The 14,599-nt window shown below is 39.4% G+C and overlaps 1 protein-coding gene across 3 annotated transcripts in view; it reads left to right on the top strand.

Moving 5' to 3' along the window:
* The window catches only part of PARD3B (par-3 family cell polarity regulator beta), a 401,316-nt gene that overhangs the window by 258,913 nt on the left and 127,804 nt on the right, over positions 1 to 14,599 (top strand). For all 3 annotated transcript variants that reach the window (XM_082763760.1, XM_082763759.1, XM_082763758.1), the window contains 2 exons: positions 3,017 to 3,223; positions 4,180 to 4,414. In XM_082763760.1, coding sequence (XP_082619886.1) covers positions 3,017 to 3,223; positions 4,180 to 4,414 — 442 coding nt within the window. The remainder of the gene's footprint in view (positions 1 to 3,016; positions 3,224 to 4,179; positions 4,415 to 14,599) is intronic.

Here is a 14,599-nt window from a genome sequence, read left to right as displayed (position 1 = left end):
AGATTAAATGATTACAGCTTTAGAAAAGGGCAACTAAATGCCTGATATTAATTTGTTACTAAAGGATCTCGGTAGGGTTTTGAATAAATGAGGACACCTTTTAAATGGTAGAACACAGGAAGATCAGAGATGAAATTTCACTTTCTTTGTCAGTGAGGAATATTGTCAATCTTTGCCATTTTATTCTATCTTTTAAGGTAACTCAATATTTGATGATAATCTCGGTGTCAGTGAAGTGACCATAAGCCAATTCTTTTGGGGGCATTAGAAGAAAATGCAATTTTCCAAGGCAGTGTTGTTCTGAACTTACTTGGTAACTAAAGAGTGCTCCATTTAATTTTTTCCTCTTTTAATAGCGAACTGAAAATACTACATGAAAGTCGTCATAAGTGTTCTCTTTACCAAAAAATGGGAAGTTATTGCTATTTATTGCTGAAATTAATTCCTTGGGGATGTTTTCATGTTAGGACAAAATGGCAAAATAAAGGCTGCTTATACAGAGAGAAACATACTTTGCCAGTACCTGTCAGTTTCCCAGGCAATTGTCTAAGGCATGTGTTTGACAGAGAACCTGTTCCTTGTGACCCTGGCTGGATTAGGCAGTATGTGACCTGGTGCCTAAAATCTGTGTCACAGTGAGCAGGCAGCAAAGGCTGGACAGACAGCTTCAGTGCTGGTACGTGTCACACGTGAGTGTCACTCCAACACCTCGGATGCTGGCTTGGATTTTCCTAGGATGGCTTTCATACGTTAAGAGTAGCCTTCCAGTCTGAGCACTTGGTTTGGCTCTGTATAAAACATGATCTAACCAGCATTCAACCCAGGACTTTTTTTCTTCATTTTTTCCCCAAGCAATGCAGTGTAAGGCCCTAATTTAACGTATACAGCGTGTACTGGGACATGTATATAAACAACTCGCGTGCTGGCTTTTGGCACAGCAGTTTCAGGTAGCTGGATGGTTGCAGCAGCCTGGAAGTGAGCATTGGCTGCCAAACCTCCCCAAGCCATGGGCACTGGCAGATCCCTGAGCCCTGCCGTCTGTCTGTGGCCTGTCACAGTGACGGCACTGTCTGCTTGCAGAGGTGAGGCTGTGCCCCTCACTTCCTCAGATGTGCTGCAGCCTCCTGTGGCTGTGCCCCTGTAGATACCAGTCCTCACAGGCTCTGTGGGTGAGGCACTGGGCACCAGCCTCAGCTCAGGCCTGCGGCCCAACCTGGCTGAGGCTCCCCAGGCCGCTGCAGCCTGCCATGCTCAGCCTGCTTCACTGCTCTGCCCTGTCTGCTGCACAACGCCACCCCTCAAGGCTGTTTTCTGCCTCAGAACAAGAAAGCATTTTCTCTGCTAATCAGAATGGCTTTCAGTTGACCACCTTTTACAGCGATTGTGCTTCCCTGGTCTGTTTTCACTTGTTCTCAGGCTGAGATAGGCACCACAGTGCCCTGTGCTGATGCACGCATTTTTAGTGATACTAAGCGTCTCTATGTTGTATGCAAGTCATTGCTCTAGCTCCGTTTAGCACTTACTAATTTGGCAATAACGGTAGTCTCCAGAATGGCAATTAGTGAACAGAAGAAAGTTGCTCTGTGTGACCTAGCAACCAGGCTTCCCTTAAACTTGTTTTCTCTTTTCTTTCCCCCTTCTTTTTTCAGCTCCATATCAGTCTGCAGGGAACAGAAGTGTAAATTGCTTTACATAGACACTACTGATGATTCTCTATTTGGTGCCAGTTCTCAGCTTTTTTCCTTTTAAGAATTTGCTCATCACAGTGTTTTAGTTCAGAAATATCTGCGCTCTAGGATTGCTAAAATCACAGCATAGTTTTAACGTATCTGTCTGTCATGTGCTTCTTGAATCTCTTTGGGAGTGACAGTATTTGGACATCTATGTGAAGGTCTTCTCTTCTTATATTGTCCTGTTGCTTATGTTAGTATGACTTTCAAAAGTTGAAAACAAAAGCATTTTGTGCTCTCAAAGACAAGGTATTTTGCAAGGCAAAGTCTCTTTCTAGGTGTTTGTCACATTTACTGCTCTGCCATATAAAAACGAAGTAGGTGCTACAAAGGATTTTAAATTATGCTTTAGTTGTGAATTTCTCCGCTGCTTGGTATGCAAGTATTTTGTGAACTTTTTTTTGGTGTGTTCTACTATCACTGTATTAATACTAATTAACAGTAGTATTTAACAGTAGTATTAACAGTAGTTAATTAGTAATAGTAGTATTTTAATTAATTAAAAGCTAATTAATAATTTAACTTATTAACTAATTAATAAAGTTAATTCATAATAGCAGTATTAACAGTATATAAAAAAAACTAGCGTGGGAGAGTCAAGCATTCAAAGAGAGAAAAGGTCTGGGAGAACTGGGAAAGTACTTGCTCTTTCTTTTTTTGCATGAAGTGCTTTCTTATGCCTATAAACAAGGAAAGAGGTAGCAACATCATTCATGTTAAGCTGTACTTTGCTGGAAATGTTCTCTTCTTGAAAAACCTGCTGCATGTATTGATAGCACAGCACCAGTTTCAGCTTGAAGAAAAAGGTTGGATGAAGCTATGAGAGAATTTAGTATCTTCTCATAGGAGAAGCATGTTGGAAAATATCAGCCATTCAGACAACCTGAGTTGTTCTAAAAGCCAAAGCTTGTTTTGTAGTGGTGTTTATATTTGTGGGTAATCTGGTAAGGACCTCCGTGAGTCTATTAGCAGTGTCCAGTTGTCAAAGTCTAAAGAAATAACCCCATCCTTACCATTGATGCAGACTTGAAAGTGTCACAGAGAGGGGCTGCTATTGCCCATCACTGTTGTCAGGTCTGCAAATCATGTGCTATTCCCTCCAAGTCTGAACGGGGATTTCTGCAGAAGCTAGGCTTACCTTGATGTTATTTTTAGAACAAATTACATTGATTGCACACTATTTCAAAGGCCCCAACTAATAAAGTACACAATGAAATGTATCTGTCTCACTAGTTTAATTTCACTGTGTGGTTTTAGGTCTAAAAATTTAACTATTTATTTTCCAGACTCTTCCAGCAAGGATTTTGGTCCCACTCTGGGACTGAAGAAGTCCAGTTCTCTTGAGAGTCTTCAGACTGCTGTGGCTGAAGTTAGGAAGAATGAACTCCCTTTTCACAGACCCAGACCTCATGTGGTCCGTGGTCGGGGGTGTAATGAGAGTTTCCGAGCAGCCATTGACAAGTCTTATGATGGACCGGAGGATACAGAAGAGGGTATGTTGCTACTGGTAGTCTTTGAGGGAACCACCTTCATTTAGCATGACTGAGGGCCAACTCAATAAAGCATCTAAGCAAGCAATTTAATCCAATTGAATTTGATTAAATTTAACATGCTGCTTATGTCCTGCTGAAAGGGAGCTGTCTTTGTAGTACTCCATCCAACCTTGACTGGCTTCAGTGTAAAGTCTTCACTGATCTCCTTTGGGGCAGGGGTGTGTTGGAGGAATTAGAACTCAATCCTTAAATAATTGTGTTTTTCAACATCAAGAAGCAGCTGCCTTCTTCAGATTACATTAAAAATCATCTTGCCTGTTTTACAGAGCTGTCTACAATTCCCCCTTCTCCAACTAGGAAATTGTTTCCTGGTATAGACAAGGCAGAGCACCCTGCTGCTTATTCTGTCACCATGGGCTTACGGACCCCACTCTGGAAATAACGTCTTCTTTAGGATGAAGCATAAACTGTGCTTGCATCCTGAGCCCTCAAAGAGAAACAATACAGCTCTTCTCCAACCAGACAGAACAGTTTATGTATTTCTTTTTCAGCCATTAAAGTGGAAAGATTCCAAGAAGTGAATGAAAATCATACTTTTTTACCTAGGTTATTTGTTGAAGTGAGCCCATGATGAAATGTTTTTACCCCAGCATGCCAGTTTTCTTGAGCTGATGGACTAGCCAGGTTTAAAATAGAATAGTGTTTTACCGTGTCAGGATTTTCTTATCAGGATTAATAACTAGAAAACAAGTAACTATAATAATTCTGCATTTAATTTACAATAGAACTTTGCTTGAATTCACTAGATGTGTCTAGTCTGCTTTCTAAATTATTCAATTAAATGCATGTGTGTTGTGAGTCATTTGAGCACCTTGTAGACACAGATGCTGTATTTCATGTGTTTGCGTTGTGGTGGCCCCTAGCTATCCCCATTGCTTCTTTTTCATTTTGTGCAGATGGTTTTTCTGATAAGAGCTCTCACTCTGGTCAAGAAGCTCAGAACATGGAATCTGCCCCTCCAGGGAACCCTGAAATAGAAGATGTAGAAACCAAAGCAAAAAAAGACAAAAAAATTAGAGAGAAAGAGAAGAAAAAAGAGAAGGGCAAACCTAAAATCAAAGAGAAGAAACGGAAAGAAGAAAATGAAGATCCTGAAAAGAAAAAGAAGAAAGGCTTTGGTGTCATGTTGAGGTATGTCATTTTAAAAAGCAGAACAACCACCCTTGCTCATTGTAACATATGAAACAACTGGTGCTCTCATAAAGTAGTGGAAAAATTATTTCACTTGGACTCAAAATAATGTTTATGTTATTTAAAAAGAAAGCAGTTTATACTTTTACACCAAACTTGTGGCTGAGGCAGAAGACATTTGGCAGACAAAATGTCTTTTTGTGCCTTTGAAATTCATTCCCATATGCCAGAAAAAAAAATCAAGGTTTCAGGCTAAAAACAAGCATGTGTGGGGGGTGGAGGTTTTGCAGGGAATATTTCTGAGTAATACATGACCCGCTCCCACAGTCAGACATTTGCCTCTTATTCCCTTGGTTATCTGGATTCTTCACAAGCTTTGGGGAGAGTAGGAATGCTTGTATTACTGTAAACAGTTTAGTGACATTTGTTGTTGCTGAAAAGTACTAGCTATGACGAAATCTTTGTCTCACAGCTTCAGCCATTGCCTGCAGTGGTCAAGAGTTCACTGTCCTCTCTGCTTGGCAAACAATTGTTTGGATTTCTTCCAAAAAAATTTGGCTTTTGTGGGTGGTTTTGCATCTCTGGAATCATCAGAGACTAGACAATACTTATCTCAGCATTTCCTTACTGCTGCTGGAGACTTTGGTGATACAAGCAGTCTGGTTGCTATCACCCCTGCCTCTGGTACCTGTTTAGTCTGCTGAGTATTAAAGTGGTTTAATTTAAGTAGATCTTTGCAATTAATGTGGAGTATGTGAATGAAATGTAATTATCTCATATATAAAGATGTTATTTGATTGTAGTTACTTCTGACACTAAACATTGTGTTAGCTTTATGACGCTATTAGCTTGATGGTTGGAGTTACTGATCTTGAAGGTCTTTTCCAACCTAGATGATTCTGTGATTGGTATTTTCTAGCATGCTGTATTGTAGACAAGCCAGGTGTATACAAAAGCCACAGTCATTGCCTAGACAGAGATGTATTTAACTAATAGTCTATGAAATCCTGCTGTGACATCATTCACTCTGCAATGATCTTCATTAGGACACTGATACATGAACTTGCATTGCAGCTCTCTCTTAATATTTCCTCCGGTGTCGAATAGCTTATGTTTTATACTGTTATGGAAAATTTTAGCTGTTTTGCTTCCATGTATCATCAATAGGAATCTTCAAATTGCCCTAGTGAGTGTTGAACACTGAAGAGAGGTTGTCAAAAATATACAGGCATGCTTATGTGCCAAGTTTGCATGATTCCAGCAGTTGTTAATGTTAGTAAGATAAAGGTGTATGGGTATACCACTCTGCATTCAAATGGAGCTCTTTAGGAATGCTCGAGAGGCACATACTCACACCTGTGCGTTGCACGTGCATTTGTGTTCATACCGTTTAAAGAAATAGGGCTTAACACGGAAATGTAGTCAAAACACTGAATAATTAGGAGGGTAACTTCAACAACTCTCTTTTTGTGTATGTTAAGCTTTGTCTATTTCCATTCTTCTTAACTCTTTGTAGCAAATAGGACTGGGGGAAGAGGAGAGTGACACAGAGGTCTGACAAAAGCATAAGTATTCTGGTTTGTGTGTTGGTAGCGGAATTGATTAAATTTGAAGTACAAGGTCTTTCTTACAGGGGTGACCCAGAAAGAGCAGGGGATGGTATCAGAATCCAAAACAAGAGATTGTAGTTAAAATAAATAAATAAATCTGATAATGATCAATATGCAAAGCTAAGAACAATGGGTTACCATTCTTAGAGATTTACTTTTTCAGAACGTATTTCACATTTTAGCAGTGTGCAATCTTTATACAGCTGTTCTTTTCATGTGTGTTTTTATTTCAATAGATAGTCTTCCTTGGAAGACAGTGGTGGTTTTTAATATTTATCTGGATGGCAGCACAATTGAGAATTTCTGTCCATTGAAAATCCGTACAAAGCCACAAAGGTGATGGGAACAGGTTATAGAGCACAGAGGCGTTGTTTGTAAGAAACAAACGGCTCAGCTGGGAGGTTTTGGGAGGTCCTCTGTTCTTGTCAGTGTTTCTATCCAAAAATTTTCAAAATTGTGTTTGAAAACAAATTCCTTCTTGAGAGGGTAGGAGTCCTAGATGGAACAAGTGCAAACAGCATGGGTTTGCAAAAGAATTGGAGGGACTGTATTACCTACTCAAGCAGAACAAAACCAGGCCAGTCTTTATTCAGGGAAAAACTGCTGTGGGTGATGTGAAAAACAAAAACTGAATATGAATATTTTTTTTAAAGAAAGAATGGCAAAAGAATCAGGGAACTTAGAAGGGATTGAATACTGACTAAGTACTAGATTCAAGAAGTACTTTTCACACTAGAGTTTGCACTGATATGAAGAGTGAGGAGATTGTCAAGAGGACCAGGGAGGAGGAGACTGCAGTAGGAAGGTTTAAATGATCAAGTGTTTTAGCAGCACGGATGGAAAGAAACAGCCAGATTTTTTACAACGTTGTGGAGATGAAACTGGCATGTTTTATTGGTAGAACATCTGTGGAAAGAAAAAAAAGGAGCTGCAGACGACAAAGTTGTGAACTTAAGCAGCAGGCAAGGTGACTACTAATTCCTGGTAGTTTAAAAGAAAAGTAGAGAGAAGTATTTAGAAACAGAGATGAGCTCGGTTTTTGACATGCCGAGTTTAAATTGGAAGGGAAACCTGCCATAGGAGGCGCTGGAAATGTAAACACCATAAGGGAACAGAAAGCTGAGTGAAGAAGGAAATCTGTAGTGTGCCTGTTGCAGATGCAGTGGTAGCGATACTGTGGTTCCCCATGTGGGACGCTTCACCAAAATGAGGAATAGGGAACAGAGCCCCTGCTATACTGACAGGAGAAAAGAAGTTACTGAAGCAGGTGGCAGAGGTGGCAAAAGGATATATCTGACTGGGACAGTGCAATTCCACGAGTTTTTCAAGCTAGTTGAGTGGATGCAGCCGTGTAATTGATTGATCTTACTGAGCACTGAAGCCCCACACAGATGCATTTGTATTCCGTGTAATTTCTGGACTGCGTTGTTCTGAGCCATGTCAGCTCTGCAGTGCCATATGGATGCATCTAAACAGGAAAACAAGCTTGCTGAACCCGTGTCAGAATTGTATTGAAATATGTAGGAAATGATCATCAGTGGGGAAAGCTCCTGGACCAGGACAGAGAAAGTGTTCCTGAGATGTCACCAGAAAGCTCAGTGCTGATGGAGGAACATACAATTTCTGGCAGTTTGGGCAGAATGACTGGCAGTCAGGTGTAAGGGACAAAGGAAATTCCAATTTGAGGCTAAAAGTCGCACACGTATATGATAGAGGTATTGTACTATAATCACTGGGCCATGTTTACAGCTGTACCAAGTTTTATCTTGATAGTATATCCATGTGAATTGGCTTGTTTCTGCCTTTTAATCAATAGCAAAGCAAAACAAGGTATTAAAACCAAACCCAAGTATTTATCTGTAGTACAAGAAAGTGCAAGTGTTGGACTTTAGTCTTTTTGCATCTGAGATTTTTGAACATATTGGAATTGCTACTGCATCAGTTTTTTGCTTTTTTTTTTTTTTTTTAATTTAACAACAGAAAATAGCAAAGCTGTTAGCAGTTGCTAACAGATTTCACTTAGTGCCTCATCTGTTGCTCAGCTGCTATTTACTTGTAGTTCTTGGTCTTTTTTTACACATACAAAAAAAAAAAAGGATAAAAAAAAAAATTGCTTTCCTGCTAAGCTTTTCCTGGATTGAAGCTTTATTTAGGTGACTGTGATTCAGGGAGACCATCAAGAAATCATGTGTGTATTTTTGTAATCCTTGTTTTTAAAAATGTCCTGTTTTCTGTAGTATGAACTGGAACTCCTGGCTGCTGTATTTTAGTGACTGCTGCTCCTGGAGCAAAGTAGGTAGATATACTGGAGATCTGAAATGCAGATGACACTGATTATCACTGGTTAGTTAAATTTCTATAATACAAAGTACTATTTTACTGCGGTGCAGACCGTATAGTGTTTGTGTTTTCTTGTTTGGTTGGTCCTGATGCATATATTGCTTGCCTTAGGATTGGATCTGCATATGTGCTGTTCAAAGAACAGAAGCTGACTTGATTAACTGTTTGTATGCAACATCAGCTAAGCAAGCATTATTTTACTTTTTGATATTTTCTGGCACATTGCACCATCATAGCTCACTAAAACAACCCAATGCTAGACAACAGACGGCAAAGTAAATTGCTAATGTATATCAGGAAAACAACTACATTAAATACCATCGTTACTGGAGCTGTGACTACATCTACCCTGCAGTCTCAGGAAAAAGTCAGTCTCTAGCATTCATGATGAAACTTGGAACAAAAATAATATTCAATTCTATGCAGATGCATCACAGGAGCAAGGTTATGCAGTACTACATGAAGTTCTTGGTTCACTCCCTTTCTTACACTGGTCTGACTGATTCTTTCAGGGCACGGTGAGTCTTGAGGGGACTGCTGTAGCTCAGATGAGATTCTCTGTGCATCTTTTTGAAGGTGTTTTGTATTTTTATGAGCAACACTATAGTGAAACAACATTTTTCGAGCCTTTGAATAAAGGCAGTCTGTAGTGTTGTTAGTTTAGAGCTGTCAGAGGCCACCTAAGGTGGCTTTGTAAGCTGTTTGGAAGGGTTAACCCCTTGGTGCAGGGTAGTAGAAATCCCTGATGCTGAGCACTAACGCAAAAATGCATTGTCAATTAGCACTAGGAATGCAAAGCCGATCTAACCAAGAGATTAATCTAAAAATAAAAATATTATTCCTCAGTTGACTAGGTGATGAACACTAGATTTTAAATTTGTGATCTGTAGTTATTGCTTTGCTTTGAAATCCTGTCAAAATATTCCTTTCTAACAAAGGTAGGGGTTGAGTTGCTTTCTAAATTAAGTTGAAGAAAGACTGAACCTTTAAATCACCAAGGGAATATGACCTCTGCTGTGTATTGCATTGCTGCTCCATATCCTAATCCCATTGCAGTTGTTACAGTCCTGGCATATAATAAACCTGACTCTATGACTCTCTTACTACCCTTTCCAGATAGTGATTGTAAAAATTCTGGGTAGCCCTTTCCATTTCATGAGTATGAAGTTAAGTCAGCTAAAGGACTGCAGCCACACCAGTGACATTTTTATATTTTTATGGTTAGCTCCCCATAGGCAGAAGCCTGTATGTTGGAGTTTGTTTTTTTTTTTTTTTTTAATTATTTTTTTTTTTTAAAAAACACCCTATGAGCAAGTATTGGGGACTCAAAAGTAAAGAGTTTTTTGCCAAACTGGAGTGTAATGGAAGAACACCTTCTCAGTCTTTCTTTCTAGACGAGATTGAGGGAAAAATTTTGTTGGTTTAAGATATTTCTTGTCAACCTGACTTCACTAGTTCACTGGTGAATGTTTTCAATATTTGTATAGGTGAGAAAATGCATGGCCGTCAAAACCAATGCACATCAACCACAGCTTGCATACACATGCATGTGTGTGTGTACGTGCAAGTGAAGAAAGTAGAAATATGTGCATATCAGATGCATCTTGCTTTCTCTTCTTTAGATATTACACACTTTCTCACATAACAGTTCATCTTAAATTATTTACCTTCCATTTCACAATATGCGCCATGAATATTTTATTTTTTGTCCCTTTAATTTGCCAACTTTCCTTTCAGCTAAGTGCGTTAGTGATTTTAATTTTTCATTCTAGTTGGAAGACAAAAATGACCCTTTTTTCATTATTACTATTACAGGCCTTGTGCTCGGAATGATACTTTTACAACCAGCACCATTGAGCCCGTAATGGTATTGCAGAGTAGATCTCATAATGTACAGATACTGCCTTCCATTAAGTATAGCACTATGACAGCTTATGGAGAAAATTATTTTCTGGTCTTTTTTGCCCTGAGAAGTTAAGCACTGGGGAGGAAAAGTTAACATAATTAATAAGAGCATACAATAATAATGCAATTTGATGGAGATGGGTAGTGTGTGTTCTTCTGTGTGTGCGTGTGTGTACATGCTCCTATATATGTACAAATATATTTATATATACACATGTATATATTGAGCTGGAAATTAATATGGACATGGATAGACAGAAAATAAAAACACCACAAGACTAGATTAAATTATAATTAATTAGGGTAAAGCTATTTTAGATTTTTTTTTCTCAATAGTGAAACAATCCAAGATGGATCATGCATGCGTATTAGATACACAGCATCAGTTAATGAGGCAAATTAGTTGTTGAGAGGCCTTGACTTCCTCATAAATATTCCCACTTTCCAAATGTATAAATTGGTAAATAAAACTCCTGTTTCCTTGAAAAAACACAAGCGGATGAGTGAGATAAGATGCCTGTTCGATTTAATGTACCTCAAGTTCGTCAAGTGTTTTAAACTAAAAAAGGACAAAGACCTTAATTTGTGTATCCCTTTTCCTTTCCTCCACTGTATTGATTCCTCCTTGGCTGCATTCATAGTCAGACTAAAATAGAGAAAATAAGGGGGTTTTGTACTAAAAATGATCACGTGGACTGCCTACTAAAGACTTATTTGTTTAATTAAGCATCTGTTCTCTTCTTAATATGCATGCATAAATCTCATTAACATTAGATGTATGCAAGTGCAGTGAAGAAGAATAGACCCCTTACTCTCATTACTGAACTTGGATAACGAGATTTATATTTACTTAACAGATCAGAGCAGAAAGTTCCCTCTGACTATTTGAAAGGACTGGAAATTACAAACTGTTTACAAGGAGCATGCTTTTTGTGAAATAGTTGCATGTTCATTTCAAGTTAAAATATCATTATTCAAGCCATTACTAAGGAAAAAAAAAAAAAAGCAGCATGCTTTGTCTGTAAGGATTAACTATGTGCACTAAATTCTGTGATGTGTCTAATTAAATGCATGCTTGCCTATTCGCTATTGACCTCTGGGCATGCCACACCTACTAAAATAAAAGTAAGCTCCTATTGGAAATACGAGTAGGTCCTTTCTGGAGGTGGCATGTTTCTTCTAAGTGTCTGTCTCCTCTCCCCCAGGACACCACTCTTGGAAGGGGGGGGGAAGTCCTAAAAAGCAAAGTGTATTTGCTCTCATCAACAACACTGTGGCAGTATGTTTTCCCTTCATTCAGTATACATGGCTGTTACCAGTTTTAAAATCCATCTCTTGTCTGGGGATAAAACGTGAATACCAGATTTTCCATCTAAGTTATGGTACGTTGGGTATTTCTGTATGTAGTACAGGTGCATCATGGTCAAAGATCCTAGAGGGTTTAAAGTCATGCTACCTGAGCTGCATTTTAACTAATAAATACATATTTTGCTTGGGAATATTGTGTGAAGGGAATTATGCCTTAAGACAAAAAAAAAAAAAAAAAAAAAAAAAAGCAGTTTTGCCGATTTTGTGGTGAAATATTTCTTGTAATGTGAACTTGGTAATTTGGGGATCTGTGGTGGTGGGGAGACAACAATTAACAGAGAAATTACACAGAAGGGGGCTCCTGACAGATTCCTTAACTACAAAGTGCTGGCAGGTGCCAGTTTAATAGGTATTGCCATTAACAGCCATCTGTAGAGAAAATGAAATGTGCTCATCTCACTGAATTATGATTTATGCCAGACAAAGCAGTCAAACCAAAGTAATATTTATATTATAATTCAGAGTCATTGATTAAATGCACATGGCATCTCAAATCCAGTTGACATTTTAAGTTGAAATGATTGCAGACATGTAGCCATTTATTTAACTATTACTTTAAAAAATGTGTCTCTACTTGTTATTAATAGAAGAAAGTCAGACCTGGCCAATATTTCAATAGGCTGACCTTTTGTTTTGCTGACATATAAAAGGAACAAAGCTCCTTTTGGGGTAGTCACAATTTCAGAAAATATGAAGTATGCTAGGCTCAGAAAAAAATGACCCCTTTGAACCACTCTGCCTCTTTCTTCCCTCTTCTTTTCCACCCAGGATTTTTGAAACAAAGTGGGCAAGAGATGGTTTAGGAGATAGGAAAACAGCCTGAGGCTGTTTCAAGTGCTCTGCTACTGAGTTCCTGGGTGACACTGGTTACCTCACTTAGCTGCTCTGGGCCTCAGTTATCCTTATACAAAGGTTATCTGTAATGCTTATTTAAAAATAAGGAAAGCCAAAAACATTTCCCTGCTTGACCTAATCATTGTTTGGTGAAATGTACATAATTTTAAAAACAATTTTAGCTATTTCTGTAAAAGTAGAGCAGACAAATAGTTCTATTTTTAAGAAAATTAAAACCAAGAAGTGTAAGCTTTTTGCATGATTTCTCTCACTTCTCCTCTGGTCACTAGGACAATTCCTTCTCTGAGGACTTTTTACTCTTCCCTTTTACTTTTTTTTTTTTCCGGTGATTCTAATTTTTCTCATTTGTTGATCTTGTACTGCCCAGTCTCTTACTTCCACAGGGCATCTCTCCATTCTCCTTTGACTTTTCCTCGTTATTGCTTATAGTCCCATCAATTTTTAGCAAACTTTGGTCTCTTTTCTCTGTGGAAAAAAATACGATGCAAGCTCAGACCAATTTGCAAGCTCAGCGTTGTGCTGTTAGAAGAACAGTTGAGAGTACTGGGTAGCTCACCCTTCGCCCTCCTTGCCACCGCTAGCACATGAGATGCTAAGCAGGGGTTTCCTCCTCCTGCCTCCTATCTCTAGATACTCTTACTTTCAGAAGTGCGGTTCAGAATACAACAGCTCAGAAATAAAGTTGACCTTCTATCTTTTATCCTGATTTTATGCCTTCTTGCTAGAAAAAAATGACTTGTCATTCCAAATTTAAGATGGGCAAATTCATTTTTTTTCTCTGCCAGCCCTCCCTCTTTATTTCCTTGCTCTGTCATCATGGCAAGTGGTGGCACCTTCCCCCCTTCACAAAAGCCGCTACATGGGATGTCATCTTGCAGTGAACCTTAAACCCTCTCTACGAGGCCGTGTAAAATTTGCTCTCTTCTTACCCATCACACTGAAGACTTGACCCCACAAAAAAAGCAGCAAAGCTTCTTCCTTTTCTGCTTGGACTCCTATCAACTGGTTGCTTCCAGATTTTTTCGGTCTCTGTTGTGGATCAGGTTGCTGGGTCGTTGTTCTGACTGCTCTCGGCTGCCCCTGTCAGCACAGCATGAACTTCATCTCCTTCCTAGTTTGGTCTGTGTTAACAGACCAGTGTGGTAACATATTGCTTTGAGCAACTGTTAACACTTACCAGCCAGCTTGTCTCAGCAGCGCAATTCCTCCTGCAACGTACTGCAGCGTGTCTGTGCAGAGAGGAGTTTACATAGCCCTTCAACTTGCCTCCGATTCGTCCCTGCTGTAGAACTTCGATAGCGCGTGTGAATGTTGGCAGGCCTAAACGAGTGAGGAAGTAAGGCTTTCAGATCCCTTCCACCCCAGCTCCTGCTTTCTAGCTCCAGCCACCAACAGGAGGAAAGAAAAGCTCTTTCCAGCTTCCTGTGCTGCACCATATTTGATTGTCCCGGTCCAACCCCACCCTGTTTTATTGGAATCTTTCAGGAAGCAAATGCAAAGGTGTGGGATTGATCCTTACCCAGCGGTTCCTGCTCATTTCAGCTGCAGTGTTAACTCTGTCTTCTCACTGCTTCCATCCCCTGACGATGCTTTGTTTGTCCCCAGGTTTCTGTCCCTGTTCCTTTTTCTTCCTCTCCCTACCTTGCACTCCACCCTGGGGTCTCTCTTGTCCTTGCTCTTACCCTGCTTACATGGAGCCCCAACTAATAAGCCTAGCAGAGCTCGTTAGCACGGGCTCTGCTGCGTGTGTTGCTTCTCCTCAGTACCTTGTCGTGAGGAGCAACTGCTGATTTCTCAGTGGTCGTGATGCTGCATGACGCTTGACATAGAAGTTAATGATGCTGTTGAGTGCACTCCTCACAAAGTATTTACATTCAAAGAGCACCGCACTGCTTGCTTCCTTCATTCATTTGAAACGACTTCTCTTGGGTCTTGGCTTGGGCCAGGCATGTTTGAGAGAATTTGCTCTTCCTCCTTAGAAGTCTTTGCAAAATTCTTGGTGGTGAAAATCAAGATGTATTCTTCTTTTTCCTTTCTTCTCTTGCAATTTTCCACTTCTATCCTATTTCTTATTTTTTTTAATTGTTGGGAAGAATGAGTGACCAAA

This window comes from Aythya marila (assembly GCF_965140915.1).
Source record: "Aythya marila genome assembly, chromosome: 6".
NCBI classification, from domain to species: Eukaryota; Metazoa; Chordata; class Aves; order Anseriformes; family Anatidae; genus Aythya; species Aythya marila.
Note: the sequence above shows the minus strand (reverse complement) of the source record. Positions and strands in the feature narration are given on the sequence as shown.